The 20,993-nt window shown below is 33.4% G+C and overlaps 1 protein-coding gene across 10 annotated transcripts in view; it reads right to left on the minus strand.

The window, feature by feature from the left end:
- LOC117176271 (protein furry) overlaps positions 1-20,993 on the minus strand; it is a 248,667-nt gene that overhangs the window by 221,407 nt on the left and 6,267 nt on the right. For 9 of the 10 annotated variants that reach the window (XR_004467596.1, XM_033366444.1, XM_033366447.1 and 6 more), the window contains 12 exons: positions 17,766-17,950; positions 17,472-17,671; positions 17,187-17,396; positions 16,895-17,102; positions 16,680-16,817; positions 16,357-16,591; positions 9,477-10,592; positions 9,219-9,389; positions 7,652-7,841; positions 7,393-7,569; positions 5,305-5,451; positions 4,546-4,716 (listed from right to left, as the gene is read on the minus strand). Coding sequence is in view for 9 of the 10 variants with exons in the window: in XM_033366444.1 (XP_033222335.1) it covers positions 4,546-4,716; positions 5,305-5,451; positions 7,393-7,569; positions 7,652-7,841; positions 9,219-9,389; positions 9,477-10,592; positions 16,357-16,591; positions 16,680-16,817; positions 16,895-17,102; positions 17,187-17,396; positions 17,472-17,671; positions 17,766-17,950 (3,148 nt within the window). In the remaining variant the exon portion in view is untranslated. The remainder of the gene's footprint in view (positions 1-4,545; positions 4,717-5,304; positions 5,452-7,392; positions 7,570-7,651; positions 7,842-9,218; positions 9,390-9,476; positions 10,593-16,356; positions 16,592-16,679; positions 16,818-16,894; positions 17,103-17,186; positions 17,397-17,471; positions 17,672-17,765; positions 17,951-20,993) is intronic. The other variant, XM_033366448.1, reaches the window with a different exon arrangement.

Raw genomic sequence — 20,993 nt, forward strand, 5'->3', positions numbered from 1 at the left:
CTGTACGTAATTTTTAGTTTCCCGAAATTTTGGGCAGCATTTTAATCTTGTAATACTTTTAACATAATATCTTTTATAAAAGAAGTAAAACAGTTTTTCAGATACAAATTAAAAACTATCAAATTCATAAATATATTTAAACGAAAAAATGTATTTTCTATTATAGAAGATGGTTTTTTAACCAAAAACTTTAATTTTCAACAAAATAAAACAAAGATTTTTTACTTAAAAAAATAATTAAGGTTTATTTAAATTGTTGAAAAATCATGCCAAAAGACGCATTTTCAATACAAAAATTAAGTTTTCAAAACAAAAAAGTGAATTCAGCAAAAAATTAATTTTCCCCGAAACTGATGTATTTTTATCCAACATAAGATTTCGAATCAATAAAATTATATTTTTACCAAAAAAGGTGAATTTCAAACTAAAACAGATTAATCTTAAAAAAATCGACAAGTTACATCATCAATTAACAAATTCATTTTTAACCAAAAAAAGGCTTTTCCATTAAACAGTTAAATTTTGAACCAAAGACAAGCCTTCAATGAAAGCAAGAAATTGTTAGCAATGTATTTTAACTTTTGCCCAAGTTTAGTTAATAAAGATTAATTTTCAAAAAAATAACCAGACTTTTAACCAAAGAGAAAAATTTTCGACTAAAAATATAAATCATTTAAAAAAATTATTTCGTAACAAACTGATTTAACCAAATCTTTAAAATGAAATAGTTGAATACTCAAGCAAAGAAAAATAATTTTTGAACAAAAAACTGCATTTTTATATAAAAAATTAAATTTTTACTAAAACAGACGAATTTTGAAATCAAACAGATAAATTTTCAAAAAAATAGTTGAATTCTCGGCTAAAAAGTTGCATTTTTATCCAAAAAAAGATCAGGTTTCTATCAAACCATATGAATTTTTATTAGAAAAAAATGCAAAAAATAGCAGAATTTCCATCTAAAAAAAGATTTCAGATGTTGGTTCAAGATCCAAGTTTTTAAATTTTTTAAGCAAAAAGAGTGCAATTTTAACAAAATATTTGAATTCTCTACCAAATAGTTGCATTTTTGTCCATGAAAGAAGAAATTCTCTACTAAAACGGATGAATTTATAATAAAAAACGCCACATTGTTTTTTTAAACATCAACTTTTATTCAGAAAATGTTTTAGTATATTTTTCAATACAAAAATATACATTTTAAATAAAAAGTAAATTTTCAATAAAACAGTGTAATTTTCAACCAAAAAGTGTTAGTTTTTAACAAAACTAGAAGGTCTTACGCGCGCGACCCAGTAATTTACTTGTAATTATTCTATTTGGAAATTAAGTTCAAGAAAATGCCACGCTAATCATTTTTACTTTAATAACTTCTATTTGTACACGACTTCGCTTGGGTACCATATGCGACGAAAAACCGGGTTGTGTACTCTAATTTTGAAAACCCAACTAAACTCGAGAGGTGGTTTTCTGCAGTTTTCCTCTCATCTGACCAAATGTTTAGGCAAATGCGAGTACTTCGAGGAAACTCATATGTAGCTGCATTGTAACTAAACCTTAGTAAAAAAACTGACCCTTTTCGTTAAAAAATAACAAAATTCTAAACTTTTTATGAAACTTCTTTCAATAATTAATAATGAATAATTCTGGTAAATTTAACAAATAACTTAGAAAAGAGTCATCACAAAGACAATCTTAGTTAACTTTGTAAACAAATTTTGAATAATACCCCTACTCTCAACATTCTTAGTTCATTCCGTAAACAAATTATGCCTCTTCCTTGAAAAATAGCCAAGCTATAAATATGTTGATAAACATTTTTAAAAATAATTAATAGTTGTAGATTTTCAAAACATCAGAGAAAAAAATCATCGGAAAGATATTCTTAGTTAATTATGGTAAAAAATGAAGCCTACTTGTAGAAAGAAAAGCAAACTCTTAATTTTATAATTAAATTTGTTGGAATAATTAATAGTTCTTGTAAATTTACAAAGCAACATAGAAAAGACTCATCCAATGGACATTCCTAGCTGATTTCGAAACAAATTAATTCGTAGGATAAACGTCAAACTCTTAATTTTATAATTAAAATTGTTTAAACAAATAATATATCTTGTAAATTTACAGAGCAACCTAGAAAAGTGTCATCGGATATACATTCTTAGTTGACTTCGAAAACAAATTGAATCGTAGCATAAAAGCCAAACTTTAAATTTTGCAATTAAAAATTGTTTAAATAATTAATAGTTTTTGTAAATTTGCAAAGCAATATAGAAAAGAGTCATCGGATAGACATTCTTAGTTGACTTTGGAAACAAATTGATTCGTAGGATAAAGGCCAAACTTTAATTTTTTAAATAAATTGTTTAAACAAGTAATAGTTCTTGTAAATTTACAGAGCAACCTAGAAAAGAGTCATCGGATATACATTCTTAGTTGACTTCGACAACAAATTGATTCGCAGCATAAAAGCCAAACTTTAAATTTTGCAATTAAAAATTGTTTAAATAATCAATAGTTCTTGTAAATTTACAAAGCAACCTAGAAAAGAGTCATCGGATAGACATTCTTAGTTGACTTTGAAAACAAATTGATTCGTAGGATAAAGGCCAAACTTTAATTTTTTAATTAAAATTGTTTAAACAATTAATAGTTCTTGTAAATTTACAAAGCAACCTAGAAAAGAGTCATCGGATATACATTCTTAGTTGACTTCGACAACAAATTGATTCGTAGCATAAAAGCCAAACTTTAAATTTTTAAATTAAAAATTGTTTAAATAATTAATAGTTCTTGTAAATTTGAAAAGCAATATAGAAAAGAGTCATCCGATAGACATTCTTAGTTGACTCCGTAAACAAATTTACTTGCAAAACTCGTAGAAAAAACGTCACTTTTAGCCTTTTGATCGAAATTGTTTAAACAATTATGAGTTCTTGTAAATTTGTAAAGCAACATAGAAAAGAGTTAGTTGACTCTGTGAACAAATTTAATTCTAGAAAAAAGGACAAATACTTAATTTTTTAATTAAGATTGCTTAAATAATTAATAGTTCTTGTAAATTTGCAAAGCAACATACAACAGAGTCATCGGATAGACATTCTTAGTTGACTCCGTAAACAAATTGACTCGTAGAAAAAAGGGCAAACTCTTAATTTTTCAATTAAAATTGTTAAATGTTTATTAGTTCTTTTGTAAAGCAACATAGAGAAGAGTGAGTTGACTCTGTAAACAAATTCAGTCGTAGAAAAAAATCAAACTCTTAATTTTTAAATTAAAATTGTTTCAATAATTAATAGTTCTTGTAAATTTATAGCGCAACATAATAAATTAACCTTATTCTTTAAAGAACAACCATTTATGAAAATTGTTTAAATAATTATAATGTAAAGAGATCCCTCGAACGTGCCTGTTACACTTTTCTATCAGTCTGTGGGAAGCTGCAACCAACTTTCAACTATAGGAACTATAGGATAGTGTCATTTCTCATAAAACAGATGCATTTTTATCCAAGAAAGATGTAATTTCTGCTAAAGCGACTTAAGTTTTTAATCAAAAAGACAAATTTTCAAACAAGAGTTGAGTTTTCATCAAAAAAGATTTAAATTCACTTTTCAACACAAAAATACGAATTTTAAACAAAAAGTAAATTTTCTAGAAAATATTTGACTTTTAAACGAAACATTTGCATTTTTATCCAAGAAAGATTCAATATTTCTAAAGAAAAAGATGTACTTTTAAAAAAAAAATCAAATTATTAAAAAAAAAAAAACATCTTTATACAAAAAAGAATTCAGTTCACATCAGCATAAAAATATGAATTTAAAACAAAACTTTAATGCGATGCGATATCGTAACGCAAGGAATAGCCGCCTACAGTGGTCGCGAGTGGCGCTGTTGCGGTAGACAATCAGAGCTTACTATCGAATGAACTGTTTTCTCGTCATGCTTTGACAGTCGAATATTTTTCGCCTCTACAATGGATGCCTCTGACCCGCAATTTGCTCTTTTGCAGTTTTTTTCTTAATTTTAAATGCTTTTAAAGCTTCTCGCATAATACACCACACCAAAAAAAAATCCAGACATATGCAAAACAAAATCACTCGAACTCAGTGTCGATGATGCCACAAACGTGTGGTTGTACGAGGTTATGTGATGAAACGCTCTGATTGGTCCTCTGACAATCGACGCGAGATCACGCGGGACGGTTGCGGCGCGAAAAGTTGAGTTGAACCAACTTTTCGCTATCGGTGACTTGTGGCGCGGCGTTTGCTTGCGGTGCCGCAACGGGCTCTCTGCGACGATTGTAGACCAGGCTTAACAAAATGTCTCGAGCTCCGCACCCCCCTCGAGCTGTTACGTAATTTAAGTACGGTCCCTTATAGTAGTGAACCGTAAACTGCGCAACTTCGTTCACCTTGCTAGGTCCCCTCTTGCATCCCCTAAATACCTTATCAAACCTTATCAGGTTCCGGTAAAGCAGGGTCCCAGTGTACTGTCAAAAAAATATCATACTGCCAAAGAAATCAAAATTACGTAACTTACTTCAAAGCGTCGGCGTTGACTTTGCCAATAGCCTGAACCACAGCATCTCTAACATCGACTGCTTCGCATCTGAGTAAAGGTACTGTTAATTTGTACAAGGCCGAAGGACTGGCGTTCGTTCCTGGAGATTTATTGTCACCTCGCTCAGCGGAAAGACTATCGGGCGATGAGCTGTAAAAGTTAATTCGTTAGATATCTTATTGGAATTCTAATCAATAATTTGTTCTCTAACTACAACTTGATCTGCAGAGGATGAATTTTTCCAAATGAGTGAAGAGTGAAAACAGATAAAAACATCACGATGAATGACTAACTTTATACTAAACTTAAAAAACTTTAACATTTAGTAAGTAAGTCTATATGATCTAAATAACACATTAAAAAATTTTCTTTCCTACTAGACAAATTCCAATACTACATCCTTAAACCAGTTAATGAGCCTATAACTAAATATTAGCTCTGAGAAAAATCTATGAAAAAATCGATACCATTAAACTATTATGATTGAATAATGTTGATAAATGTCAATTTGGTGCGTCAAAGAAGGGCGATCGGGAACGGTCGTAAGGCTAAGTGAAAACTTGCACGTCTTGAAAGATACAAAGCGCTGCTAGTAATCCATCATGCCAAGTACTTGGATCAACGATTATGGAATAAAAAAATGCATCTAACAGAGTACAGACCGAATCTTTACCAACGACCGTTCGATGCGGGTGAATGTGAGGCAGCAACCATTTAGCGATTTGTTTTTAAGCTCACCTGGTCCTCTTATGCCTGGTGTAGATCCCGGAAATGGACGGAACAGAGAACCGACCTGGCAGGGTCTGCGCCCCACCGAGGTTTTCCAGACTTTGACTCAACTCCTTACTCATGCACAACACACCAAACTCCACCGTTTGCTGACCACTAGAGTATGCAATACAGTGTACCACCAATGCTCCTTATATCAAACATTATTTACTGCTCGGAAATACTACTGTCCTATGACCAAATACACGAATGACGAAGCAACGACAAATACTGGCATGCGAAGTTAATGTATCGTCGCAAAAAGAAAAGCGGAAATGCACTTCAGAAAATAAAGAGAGAAAGGTAGAAAAAGTTGATCCCGTTAATGGAAACTTGTGCAAATTATCAGAGTTACTAAACTGAAAAAAAGAGAATTCAATCAGTTTTGTGGAAGCTACTCAAAAAACAAACTTTCAATTCCGAAAAAAATATCAATTTGACAAATAAGTTTAAAACCAACTTGAATACAAAACTCAAATTTAAAGTTACTGTAAAATTATAATGAGTTAACTTAAAATTAGCAAGGGTGGTTTTATTTGTAATATTAAGTTGTCCAATTTTAAAAGCTATAATTATCAAGCCCAACAATTTAATCTTTATGTTTCTAAACTTTAAATTGTTATATTCGAAAAGCCAGTCATATTTCACTTTTGGTTGTTTCTTTTAAGTCATTTTTTAGTCTCCATTTCAAAATATGATTTGATTTAAGCACATTTCAAATGCAATAATTTTCAATTGAAATATAAAAAACTGTTTGGTTTCAAATTTTTTTATTTACTAAAAAATTTACTAATTTATGTTTCATACTTTATAAGTCAAACAATTTTTAACTAGTAGCGTGTAAAACTGAATAATTTGTAATTGTGTCGTTCAAAATTATAAACTTTTATTTAAAATTGAAAGAAAGAATTGTAAATATTGTTAACGACATACAATTGTTTAGATTGCAATATTCAAAATTTTTGTTTTTCAAATTAAATTCGTTTAAAAATAGTAAATTTAAAAGTTAAGCCTTTTAACACTTGAACGATTATAAATTCATTACATTCAAAATGGAATAGACCGGAAAAAAGCGGAATATTATTCTCAGTCTTGAGTTAAGACTGTCTATCGTAACTAAGCTATGATCAATTGTACTCCCCTAGACTGAAATCAATCATCCTGTTTCAGGAATATAAATTTTAAGACAACCCAGGTGTAAATGTTCGATATAGTTATATATAGTGGATAATACAATGATCTTTTTCATTTGTTTTATGAACTTTTCTATGTGAAACAAATTTAAAATGTCCGTGTTTTATCCGCTATATATAAATGATATATAACTTTTTCAACTGGGAAAAAATTCCACTTTAGATTGATAATTTTAGCAAATGAACTTAAGCTCTTACACAAGCAGATGGTCCTTTATTATTTCCAGTTCCCAATGCAAATCAATGCTTTTTTCTTTTAAAAAGTTTAATTACAAAAAAGTGGAGTGTGTTCTAAATTAAAGTATAAATAGTGAGTTCTTTTCGTATTAAAGTGTGAAAACCGCAATTTTAATACATGCTAAGAAATCTTCGTCACATAAAATTCAATTCAAATATCAGAATGGTAATTTAAATACAAAATAGATAAAACAATCACAAATATATCAATAACAAAGTAAAACGAGAAATCAAAAGAAGTAAATTAAATGTAAATGTATCTATAACATATAGCATGAGAGTCACAAACAGCTAGATCCGAAACCAATTAATCTCAAATAATATTAAATAATATTAAGTATTAAAATATTTCCCAAAGGTGTAAAACTATTTCTCAAGCTCTTTTTAATATAGTGTTCACCAAAGCACGATTAATCTCATTAAGCAGTCCGATTATTAACTTCAGCATTGCCAATGAGAAATTTGCGTTACTCGGCTTTTTAAGGTCCCATAGACCAATGCACGGATGCACTGCATGACAATTTTTAATTTTTGATGCAAATGGATTAAATAATACAAAATTATCGACAGTAAATAGACGGACAATAAATTGAACTAAAGTATATCTCAGTTTTGAAGTTTTATTTACCTGAGACTGAGATCTGGACTCGCGCATCGAACGATTGGACTCGGTATGGGTGGAACGACTCTGTATCCAAAAGTCAAATAGTTTTTCCAAACGTGCATATAAACATCTCTTTCGTTTACAGGTTTTCTAATCGCAGTCGAACTTCTCAAAAGGGAGGCTCTGTTGTCATTTACGGGTCTGAAAAAAAACAAGTAAATAGACTGGTCCCCTCAAAAAGTGGCCATGCGAATAAAATTAAAGAAGTGGAATAAATTCTTACGTTGGATCGACGACAGTAAACAAAGAATTCACTCGAGTAAAAACGATTGGCCAGGAATGAGCAACAGCGTTCGGACAAAGTGTGAGAACTCTGTCCTTTTCCAAAAATGCAAATAAACAGCTGCTCCAAGGATCAGCCCCATTCAAGTTTAGAGATGACGAACTTTTTGTACTGTTCTCGTCATGGAAGCCTGAAGGAGAGACATGAATTTAACTCATTGAATTTCCCTGAAAATGTTGTATTTAATCTTCTCACATAATGTATCCCCTTTAAATAGTCAAAAATTTATAAGCTATGGATCATTCAACAAAGTATTTCATTAACTTTCTAAACATTTAAAAACAATTGTCTAGCTGTTTTTCTGACCGAGTTATTGGAATTTTAAAGTTAGCAATGCTTTTAGCACTGGTCGCCCCAGCCGTTTTCATAATTCCTGACAGTAGAGTAACCTACACTAATTGTAATACGAAAAAAACAAGAAACTTTAGTTTTCACTGCCTGGAAGCGATAATTAAGCATAAATTTTGATTTTTACAATGGGGAATGGTGGTCGACCATTTTGTCACTTGGTGCCAAAAACTGGAACTAGAAAGAATAAGTAAAATAATTCTAAAGATGTATTTTAATTTAGTCATAAAAATGTTTTTAAGATTGCCTTGTGAAGTTTAAGATAATGGTGGAATACTAAACAACTATCTTATGAAAGTTTCAGTGCATTGTAAGCTTAAATAGACTTGATTAATGTATATAGAGACATATATAAAGACGATTGGAATTGAAATACGAATTCGAACAATTTTATGCACAAATTAAAATTCATCTTTAAAATCGTACCTATTCTTTCTAGTTCTGATTTTTGTCACTAGGTGGCGTCTCTTAGTTTAATGCTAGATGGTCACCGTGGGTGGAAATCACCCAAACAATTTTTTAAACTTTTCGTAGTCTGTTAATTATTTCAACTGTGTTTGTATGTTACAATATTTTAATGGATAATTTTGATTACAAAAACATTTAAACCTTTTCTTAAAAACCTTTAAGAATACCTACATATGTTTCTTAGACTTTTAGAACTCAATATTACCACTGTGACCCAAATGATATTCTACTGAAGTGTGACCATCTAGGGTTAACCATTCTCAATAGCTTTTGACCTTTATAACTTCAATTAAAATTTTTTTTATTTAAGGCACTGAACGGATTAAGCATTGGTACCCCTGTTTTTAAATATTTTTACAATATTCATTTAAGACTATACGTATTTTCTACTATCTGATAAAAATTTCTTATGTTTTTCAAATTTATGAGTTAATTGAAGTTAATTTTTAGCTCTTTATCTTTTGATTAGGATTTATTAAAAAAATGAAATAATTTTGCAGCTGAAAACACAACTTTGACGATTCTTTTAAATTTATTACCCCTTATTCATGAAATTTTTTTCTATATACTTATGTAACTGAAAAATTCCGGAACCACGTTTAAGGAGGTCAAGGAGGCTGCAACCTCCTGAAGTTTCATTTAGATTCTAATTTCCAAACAATTGTTTCTGTTTAAAAATTGTAGTATATACCGGCTGTCCAGACGCAGCTGCTTCTCTCAGCTATCCACTGAAGATCGACATTCGAAGTAGATGCAGCAGCCGCTTTTTCTGCAGGTGGCAACATATGATAAGACTTTTCCAAAACCGCTGGACAACAAGCATCTATAACATCGATCACAGGTTGATCGTCTTCAAGACTCCCTGCAAGCAAATCGATTTCAAATGAATATTCCACATGATTCCTGTAAATAAACTAGTTACAATTAGTCATACTGTTTTTTATATTACCTAAAGTTTTTAATAAAAGCTTAATTTCCCTTAATATATGTACAGCCAAACGACGTGGATAAAGTCTGCAGTTGCACAACATCACGAGAGCGAATCCTTCCACCAAATGAAAAACGCTAGACACTGGCTCAACTTTCTGACCTGATTCCACTTTTTTAATAGCCGAATCAATTCTAAGATGAATCCTGTTAGGGTCAACAGGTTGTTCCTTAGATCTTACATTGGGACTGGACAGTGCGTTTTTCCAACTAGTGAGAAGTTGTAAGAGCATCCTCAAGCCATTGTCAACTAATTGAGGAAAAGTGTCTTGAACGTCTCTAGCAAGAAATTGTGTGAACCCCAAAACCACATCCTGTCGCCAGTCAGGAAAGTCAAGAACTAACGTTTGAAGACTCTGGTAGGCCAGTGCTCGTAGCTCTTCGTCCATATGAACTGTGAGACGAGCTAGTAAGTCAACCAATTCGGCACCAGTCATTCCATCTGGAATTAAGCGAGGAACGGCTGCGACACATGTTCGGAAAAGATCAATTCGTGGTTTACGTTCTCCCGTTATCATTTCATCGGGTTCTTTGTTCATGTTTTGCGTACTGGTCATCATCAGAGGTCGGCCATAATGAATGTCTAGAGCTCGTAAAATATCGACAAACACGCGTCGAACGTGGGGAAAGTATGAAGACATTCCTATGCTTCTTGCTGTGTCTTCCGTCAGCATCTTATTAAGGTACGTTTTTTTAACACGCATGGTATTTCCACTAGGAAGAACGCCCATAGTTCGGGGCATAGGTGGTTCTCCCTCTTTTTGCTGAAGACTGTCTGCGACGACCAGAAAAGCTCGGAGTCCGATGCTCATTCTCTCAGGGGTTAAAATAATCTTAACGGGTCGAAAAACGGACAAGAGATCAAATACTATTTCTCTCATCGCGAAATCCAGTCTCTCTTGGGCAATAAATTGAATGATTTTTACAAAAATATTCAGTGGTGTATCCCTTGGTACAACAGCCTTTGATCCTTTCGGAAAGAGGGAATTCACTATACTCTGTAAGCGACTCTGCGTTGCTGAATTACTTTCACATTTGATTCTAATCATGTAAACCCATAGTAAACGATACAAAGCCTCTGTAAAAAAAAAGATTAACAGAGTTTTTCACAAATTCAATTAGATTAAAACATCAAACGACCACAGGGCGGCCAGTGAGCATTCAAACCTCACAAAGAAAAATTCTCGGGAATTTCCCGACTTTTTTATGGTTTTTTAAATCTTCAAATCAAGATTCACGAGAGCGAATCGCCGCTAAGAATAACAAAAAAGGTATCAAGAATCTTTATCTGGAATAATCATGTATTTAGGACTTTTTTGGAGTGTCGGCGCAATTGTCAATCGATTTCCATGAAACTTGGCAACTGATAGCCAACTATTAAATAATAAGTTTAAGCAATGTTGCATGTTAATCCCTTAGAAACTGATTGTACTATTTCGCATAAAAAATTAGAATTTATGAATGATATGAGTGGCAACGTTTGGAAAACTATTCAAGATACCGAAAATTCTTGATATATGTATCGAGAATATGCCAATACATAATTTTCATTAAAATGTTATGTAAATTGATTGGATAAATTAGACTACAGATGTAATTAAAGGTGAAAAATGTAATTTTTACAATTACTCAATAACTAGGCGCTTTTATCCAACATTGCTGCCGGAAATTTGATCTAAAAATCTATAGCAATATAATGTCGATATGTATTTCTGAAAAATACATCCTTATTAATTTAAAACTTTAGTTAATCATATTTTATCTTTAAAAAATTGACTTTTGACCTGTGCGCATCTTTATATCCTAAGTTATTCAACAGGTTGACACTCAATGTAAGGAAAAGTTAGTGTTAGCAGCAACAGATTCTCGATAAATATGGAATAAATTTTTGATATTCTAAATATTTTTAAAGATTTGCTGAAGGCTGGTGACCTTCTCAGCATACAAATAAAAACATAAACCCAAAACGACTCTCTCAGTTCCAGTTCTGCCCCCCCCCCCTTCCAACCCACCCTTATGAACTAAAATAGACTTGGAATGACCTGAAACTTTAATTGACAAAAGGCTAGCATACGGTAAATCTAAAGGTCATGTTTCAGGCGACGAATGGAGACTGAGTGTTTGGAATGCTAGGGGGGTAAATGATCTTAAGGTAAAAGAATTGCGAGAAACTTTGGACGTGAGGAAACTAGATATTTTATATGTGCCTGAAACAAAGAAAAAGGGATGCGATAGTAGAGACATACAAAATGGGGTGTTGAAAGGCGGATTTGAAATATGGTCAGGAGTAGATAGTGAATCTCGTGGCAGACAAGGAAGAGGTCTGATTTTGAATGAAAGAGCGAAGTAGCATCTCGGAGATCATGATTTCATATGTCCCAGACTGCAGTGGGTCAGAATGAAAGTAGGAATCAGAAGATTATTTATCATAGCATGCTACGCGCCAGTTGACAGTGGCCCTAGAGAAGTAAAAGACGCCTTCTGGAACACTTTAAACGATACAATAAATATTTGCGAACATGGGGAAAGAATAATTCTCCTAGGAGGCATGCAAGGATGGGTGGGCATCCAAAATCAGAATACAGAAAGAGTAACTGGTTTATGTTTAGAACGGTTTATGTTTATTACAAATACTTGGTTTAGGCATAAAATGATCCATATGTATACCTGGTCTAAAGGATGAAAGATGAAGAGAGTTAGTCAAAGATACAAGGGTCATGGGGGGTTCTAAATGCAACACTAATCATTACCTTCTGATCTCCAAAATTAACTTAGGTCGGGAATGGAAAAAAAAGAGAACAAAGAAAACAAAACAAACGCGAATAGAAATTGAGAACCTACAGAAAACGAACGTGCGAATAGATTTCCAAAATAAGATAATTGAGAGCATAGATAGGGCAACCTGAGAGGCGCTTCTAAACAAAAAAGATATAGAGGGTGCATAGACTAAGTTCCGGGATATCATTGTTCGGTGTGCGATCGAAGTGTGTGGTACCGAGGTTTCAGGCTGCCCAAAATGCAAAGAAAGAAGCGTACAGGAAAACTTTGAACATCGCAGGTCTGCGCGATGAGGAAAGCAATAGACGTATAAATGATTACAGACACAAAAAGAGAATACTCAAACGATTAGTGAAAGAAAGTAAAGATAACATTAGAGTAGAAGAGAAGAAAATACAAAATGGCTTTGAAGGAAGCAAGAAACTGCTTTATCAAAAAACGAAGGGAAATAAAAGTACAGAATTTGTCAACATGAGAAATATCAATGGGGAAATGCTATATGATGCAGACGGGATAATAGACACTTTCACATACTATTTTAGGGGACAATTTGGAGATGAAGCTATAGACATAGACTGGATCAGCTTATTAAGTACCATGAGTAAAATATACTCAAAAATAACACAGGCCCACAAAAAAAGTTGTCTGCACGAGACAAGTGATTAGGCTACCCTTATGGATTTTTGAGCCGCTGAATCCGAATATGGCCCCAGAATTTGTCCTACACGTCTCATTTTTCCCCTAGATGCAGAAAATAGGGGAAAACCTTGGGGATTTTCTAGTCACACGGGCCATACAAAATTTGTCTGCACGAGACAAGTGACTAGGCTACTCTTATGGATTTAGAGCCGCTGACTCCGAATATGGCTTTAGAATTTGTTATATACGTCTCAGTTTTCCCCTAGATGCAAAAAGTAAGGAAAAGCTTAGGGATTTTCTAGTCACAAAGGTCATACAAAAAATTTGTCTGGACGAGACAAGTGACAAGGCTACCCTTAGAGATTTTGAGCCGCTGAATCCAAATCTGGTCTCCGTATTTATCTTGCACGTCTCAGTTTCCCTCTAGATGAAAAAAATAAGGAAACCCCTAGGGATAATTTGCACGTTATTTTAATAATACCAGTATACGCGAAAAAAGATACATCGATATTATATTGTTAAGTGCAAAAACTTGCAGAGACTTAATTTGTACACAGAAATTCTTTAGTGTGCCTTCTATTTTCGCTAGCTTGAGTAATTCTAGGGAGATTAAATGTCTTTCTTAGATTATATAGACTTACATCGGAAAAAATAAAAAAAACTAATATTCTTTACAATTTTGCATGCGTGGGCCTGTGCGACCAGAAATTCCCTAGGCTTTTCTTTACATTTTGCATCTAAAGAGAAAATCTACAAAGGAAATGGCCACCACCCCACCCCACCCGTACAAATCTATATAATATGAGAAAGACCTTCAATTTTCATAGACTTACCAAAGCTAGGGGAAACAGAAGGCACACTAGAAAATTTCTGTGTACAAATTAAGTCCCTATAAGTCGCGACAGTTAAAAATATAATATCCATGTGTCTATTTTCGCGTATACTAGTGTTATCAAAATAACTTCTAGAATATTCCTAGGTTTTTGCCTATTTTCTGCATCTAGGGGAAAACTGACACGGGTACGAGAAATTCTGAAGCTAGATTTGAATTCAGCGGCTCAAAATCCATAAGGTTAGCCTGGTCACTTGTTTCTTGCAGACAAATTTTCTTATGGCCTGTGTGAACAGAAAATCCCTAGGCTCTTCCCTACTTTTTGCATCTAGGAAGAAAATGGTAAAAGCTCGAAAAATTTAGTGATCAAATTTAGATTGAGATCGCAAAACTGCAGAGGAAATAGCATTTTTCTTATTTTTTGCTTTACAAGTTAGTATCACATGAAAACGATAAGCACACGAGGGAATTTTTGTGGATGAATTTGGTGTTTACGAGTCCCAACAATTAAGAATATGACACCAGCACGTTTATTCTTCCGTATACTGGCATTACCAAAATAATATCCAAAATATCCCTAGGTTTCTCCTATTTTCGGCATCTAGGGGAAAACTGAGACGTGTAGGAGAAACTGAGGCTAGATTTGGATTCATCAGCTCAAAATCCACAAGAGTAACCTAGTCAATTCTCTCGTGCTGACAAATATTTTGTATTCCCTGTGTGACTAGAAAATCTTTAGGCTTTTCACTACATCTTGCATCTAAGGGAAAACTGGGTCGTGCAGGACAAATTCTAAAGCCATATTCGGATTCAGCAGCCCAAAATCCATAAGGGTAGCCTAGTCACTTGTCTCGTGCAGACAACTTTTTGGGAAGTCTAAAGTGGGTTTATGCCAGGAAGGATATGTACGGATCAAATATTTAGCTTGAGGCAAATCACAGAAAAGTTTGAGAGTAGGAAAAAAAGGTTTCGGTGCATTTGTTGAAGTAGAAAAAACTTTTGCCCAGGTAGATAGAAGTAAACTTTGGGAAGTCCTGAAGGAGTATGGAGTCCATGGATGGCTCCCGCAAGCTATAATAAAAATATATACGGGTAGCAAAGCGAGTGTAAGGATCAATGGGAAATCGAGTGACTGTTTAGATATTATTCAAGGAGTGAGACAAGGATGCGTTATGTCTTTATGGTTATTTATATTATTTATGGACAAGTGTTTAGGAATGGCTCTTCTCAACGAAGAGGGTGTGGATCTCGAAACAGTAAGGGTACGTGGATTAGCGTTCGCAGATGATAAGGTTGTTATGGCAGAGTCAATCGAAGACTTGCAAAGAATCTTGAATGAACTGAATGCAAGCATGAAGAGCATGAGCCTCAAAATTAACGCAAATAAAAAAAAACTATGGTGTTCAAAGGAAAGAGTGAGAAAACACTATGCGATATTGTATTAAATGATGAGAGAATTGAACACGTTGATAAGTTCGTATACCTTGGTAGCTTATTTACTAGGGACGGGAAGATAGATGAGGAGTTAGATAGACGCATAATCGAAAGTAAGAAGGTTATTGGTAGAGCAGGGCCCCTGATCAGAAGTGAAAATATATCAAATAAAGCTCAAATGGCAATACATAATTCTATATTTGTACCGACTGTACTACACGGTAGCGAGACTTAAAAATATCAAGAAAAAGATAAGAGCAAAATTAAGAGTAACAAGTTAATTCTCAAAGAATGTGGTACAGAAGAGACGTTAGCAGATACATGGGAAAGAAATCAGTTAAGATGGTTCAGGCATGCTGACAGAATGCCAAATGAACGACTAACGAAACAAATGTATCAAGATAAAGTAAGTGGCAGCGTGTCCAGAGGCAGACCGTGGAGAGAATGGTTAGAATGTGTGAAAGAGATCCTAGTTAGAAGAGACATATGAAGCCACCGAAACGTGAAAGCCTGCATAAAAAAATAAATGGACGTTAAAGAAGCTAGAGAAGTATGCCAGGACAGAAAAGTATGACGACAAATAGTTAATAAAAACTGTCAGTAGAGTGAATGACGCCTGAAACAAAAAATCTTGGACACTAATGAAACCAAGTGGGGAACCTTACATAACGACTTTGTGAGGATCTTCACTTGGGGTGATTGCTAGAGATTGATCAGCAACCTGGGTCGGGCAGTATTGCGGAACGAACGTGTTATTTAAATAAATAACACGAGAATTCTGCATTAATCTAAAAATTGTATACCCCTACCTCACATTACCCTTCCCCCACCGAGTGAGTCATGCTTATCCCGAAAGGTATATGGCTTGATTTCAAATCAATCGATTTGAAATCAATAAATATCAACGGTCAAAGAAAGGATTTATTTGTTTCATCGAATCATTTTTCAAGTATATGGCTTAATGGTATAATAATAATAATAATAATAATAATTTTAGTCTCTCCTGAAAAGTGAAAAATAGCGTTCGACTCCGCATTTCCACGAGTTAATTTACCAAATTCCGGTCAGAAAGTAAATTCTCGATCGAGTGGCCACCCTGGATAATAGATTTAACGTGCTTCTCCACAAATAATCCCAATATTTTTAATTTCAGGCTTACCTAGAGCAACTCGACACATTTTGGGATCACGATTCTTCAGGTGAGAGAGACACATGGCTAGAAAGCAATGCCAGCTCTGAAGAAAGACGGTTTTTTGACTTACGCAAAGGAGGCACGTAACAAGAGGAAAGAGTGCAAGACGATGTTTGTTTTTAGTGCACATATCCAGGGTTGTCGAATACAGCATCTCTACAAAGTTTTTCAGGCATGGGACGTTCACTTCATTTTTCACAGCCTGGAATTAAAGAATTTCGTTAAAATACTTTTTGTTCTAATATGTGTAATCTGCAAGTTATTCCTTTTTCTGTTATGAAAACACTTACAGCTGCAACAGGTACCAGAATTTCGACAAAAAGTCCTGCAAGAGCATGTTTCACATCCTTGTCTTTGACTTCTAAAAAATACTGAGCACACTCTTGCATAAACTGAAATGACGCTTCAAATTCTTCTATAGGAACCATCTGTGAGAGAAAGCAGTTAGCACACTTATAAATAAATAACACTATAAAAATGTATTTATAACGAAAAGAAATCACACCTTTACTCTGAAGAATTTCATACCCATTAACAAAGAAATTATACTTTGAGTGGTATGAGGTCCTGGTTCTTTTGCTCGTAGTTCCTTTAACTCAACCATAAAGCGCTTTCGGACAGACATGAACCGAGACTGAGCAAGAACTCCTATAACCTCAGCATATAAATCTGCGATGATGTGAATATTTGCTGCATTCGGTTCATTTTGAATTCTATGTAAGATAAATATTAACTAGAAATTTGTTATTTCCTCTCTAAGAGTTCAATAATTAATTAATCCGTCATTAAATACACACCCTTCTCTATATTTGAAGTGTTTAAAGGCAATATTTTCGATGTATGTTACGAGGTCTTCATGACCCGGATGAAAAGGTAATTGACGCAAAACTTCGATTAACATCAAACAAAATATAAATTCCACTGCTAGATCTCTACGTTCCTGGAGTAAATCTGCTTCACTTCTCTCAACAGTTTCCACACTTCCGGAAACTATCGTATACATGATGCTACGACATAATAAATTAAATTAAACCGAACTTTTTTTGTAATATATCATTTATTTAATCAATGTTATTCAATACCTCTTCCCTTTTTGGTCTTCTTTTGTTGAGGCATGTTTCTTTTGATCGGATCCATGTTCCACTAATTGTCTTTCATACCAATTAAATAAAGCCCTGAGGATCGAAGGAAGGCAGTGTTCTGCAACCGAGCCAAAAGCTGAGAGTAGCTGATCGAATTGGGCATCTTCCCCTCTTTGTAAAACCTTGGGAAGCGACTTTTCCTGCAAAGTATAGAAACGAAGTTAAATTTTTACAGCACTAAATTTTTTTGCAATACTGAAATCTATTGCGGTACAAAATTCTGCATATACGTACGTGCTCCGTCATAACAGCCTCCATCTTTTTCTCAGCTTGCGTCGTGAAATCCGCGAACAGCGTTCGCATCACGAATTCTCCGGGTCTTAGATCCATGTCTCCTATTTGATGTGGCTTACAAGTTTCTTTTTGAGCCCCCCAAGGCAATACGACGGTCACTGCACTAACCCTACTCGAAGTCGATTCTGAAGCAAAAAACATTACATTTTTTAATGAAATATAATAGTGTTAGGAACATTAATTACTCAAAAACTGAACTAAACTTGAAAATGTTTGCACACATGTCTTGTTTACAGAAATACATTTCGTCTTTACATCAAAGTTTTTGACGCTTAAAATTAAAATAAAGTATCATGCCCGTTTGAAGAAATTTGTTTACATATTTCAAAATGATGTTTAGCAGATTTCAGTTTGGCATAATTAAAATAGAGATAAATTAATCAGTCATCAAAACAGAGGTGTACGAAAACTTTTGACATTCACTGTATCTTGCCTCAAAGTTTTTAAATAGTTTATATAATCGAGAAAAATAGTCAGACTGTTAAATATGAACAATTTTAAAAGAAAAAGGTTTGCGCAGTATAGAAAAAATAGTTGAGTCTGTTATTGTTTATTTAACGTAAGTTATTTGAGATTTTTTTCGCTTTAGAACCAAAATATTAAATGTAATTAAATCCTCATATTCTAGTTAGATAAGAGGGTAGGTCGAAAATAAGAAATTCTACCATTTCAAATAGCCATAACGCGAATAAGCAGCGTATTAGGATTCTAAACAGGTATACTTAATTTGGAATAAATGGATATGCAGCTTGGATACCTGCGGTAGGATTTTTCTCGAAAATATTTTTTGCAGTTTATAAATTATCTTGAGTTAAAATTTTTTTACATACGTAAGCTAATTAAATATTCTCAATTTTGGCGTATCTTAATTAATAATTTTCCCAGAAATAATTCCTATTTAATTTGCCCCCTGTTGTCGGGAAAAATTTTTAAGGTACTTAAAAACTTTCCAGTAAAAAAATCAGTAAGCCTCAGAAATCGAAATGGCAAATACAGTCGAACCTCGGACACTGTAGCTTTGGACAATGTCATCAGCTGTTTCGCGGACACTGTAAGAATCAGGTGATTAGCCCAGTGCCGTCGCATCCTCGAAGCCCCTTTTCTGAGATATGTAGTACACATGTACTTAATTTTGCGCAATAAGTTAAGTGAAAAGTGCAATTTAAATTTTTCCTGATTGAAATTTTATATTTTAACTTTGCCGGGCTTTGAAATGTCTGAAGTCGCTTACACTAGCTGATTCGGAAGCAGTCGAGATAATGCAGGTTAAATTACGTTGACGTTGGAGTTTTTTTCATTGGTTTTGTACAATAATAATGTCATATATATTTATGAAGTTATTACACTAAATCTCTGTTCTGAACATTATTGAGATAAGTGAAAACCTCTTACCGAACACTGGAAAAATTTTAATTTTCGTACAAAAGATATCAAAACAGATAGCGAAAAAAATGTTAACTAATTGTAAGCAGATGTCTATGTGATCTTCAGAATTATGGTTAGTTTTCTGTGTGCAAATAATAATTAAATAATAAAGAAGAATAATAAATATTGGTACTTCTATTCTCTTTTCATTTATTGTAAAATTAAAAAAAATGTTGTTCGATAACATTAGTATACTATCAGGGATACCTGATGCAAAACATCGTATCGACATAGTCCTGTAATTCGACGCCGATTGGCTGAGGGGTAAGACCACGTGAGCTTCAGTATCCGATACGCCCGATCCCGATGGGTGACAGTGTCCGAGGTTCGACTTTATAGCCAATTTTTAAAATTCTGAGTTTGGTTTTTAATTAAATTATTTTTGTAAGTTGTGTTTTATAATTTTTCTAAGCACGTGTAGGCTTCTTTAGTATAAAAATGCACTACAAAAAATCATATATGAGTTTATTTAGAATAGAAATATTTTTAAAAAATATAGTTAATACCAAATTACAAATTTTGAAACGTTTCTGTAATGACAATTTCGATATCTAGGTTTCGCCATATTTATCATTTGTATTCCGCCGCGTTGGTGATTTTTTACCTAATGCATTTTTGGTCATAATCAATAATAAAGGTTAACTCTTAATTACTATGTTTCCCTTGAGCGAAAGAAAATACAAAATTTTTAAATAACTAATATTAAATTGAAAATTAGAGATTCAACTGTTTTTTTCTGAGGGATACAGAAACTTACCTTTTAAGTTTTGCTACATTTGAGCAATTCCATTGCCAGAAATTTTGATGAAAATTCTAATATCCGTTCTTTAAGGCGTTGAAAGAAAAACCTTAAAATAATTTTTTTTTTTTTAATTAAAAAACTTAGGAGATATTCAAAATTTAGAATTTTTGTACCTTTTTTTATTATTAAACTTCCATAACTTTGGGGATTTTAATGATATTGAGGTATATATTTTTTAATTATTCGCTTATGTTTCGAGAAATAATAAAAATTACGCCAAAATTATGCACACGATGTGAAAAAACATGTAAACATTAGACGTGCAATGACGTGCCCAGCATCCGAGAGTGTATTTCGTGCATACAGGGCTTGTAGAAGATATTGTAAGCAATCTAGATAAAAAATCTGCCCGCCTCGCGGGCACATTCTCGTCGCGCGCTAGTTTGGGCGCACCTAGTGCGCGCGACGGTTAAATCTCGCGCTTCGCGCTCGGGATATTTATTCTTTGCATATCGAATACTTGAAAAAAAACTTGATCAAAAAGACCTCTTTTAGATGGCAGTATTTATATGCGTCTTCATATTCTGAATTGTTTACTTAATTAAGTATAGTCAAAGATTAAGTTTCTCAAAGCTCTGTAGGCTTTGAAGTACATATTCTCACCGTGATACTCGCGCTGCGCGTTCGATTTCCGACAGACATTTGTAAACAGGTTTTGTTGGATTTTTTTTCTCGTAACTTTCGTCATTTTTCCACACATTTTTTTTTTATTTTACTTTTTTCAACGTTGTTTTTCACGAATAAAACAAAAAGTACGCGTCCTATTAACCCTTAAACGGCCAAAACGCCACTACCGACACACTGCTTTTCAACGGCCAATAACTAAGACTATTCGACATAACTTTTTATTCTTGACAAATTTTCCGAAAAGCGCATAGTTTTTCAAATAAAAAATTTCCAACGACTCCGTAACCTTTATTGCACTCTGACATCAAACCACA

Source organism: Belonocnema kinseyi, chromosome 7 (genome assembly GCF_010883055.1).
Source record: "Belonocnema kinseyi isolate 2016_QV_RU_SX_M_011 chromosome 7, B_treatae_v1, whole genome shotgun sequence".
NCBI classification, from domain to species: Eukaryota; Metazoa; Arthropoda; class Insecta; order Hymenoptera; family Cynipidae; genus Belonocnema; species Belonocnema kinseyi.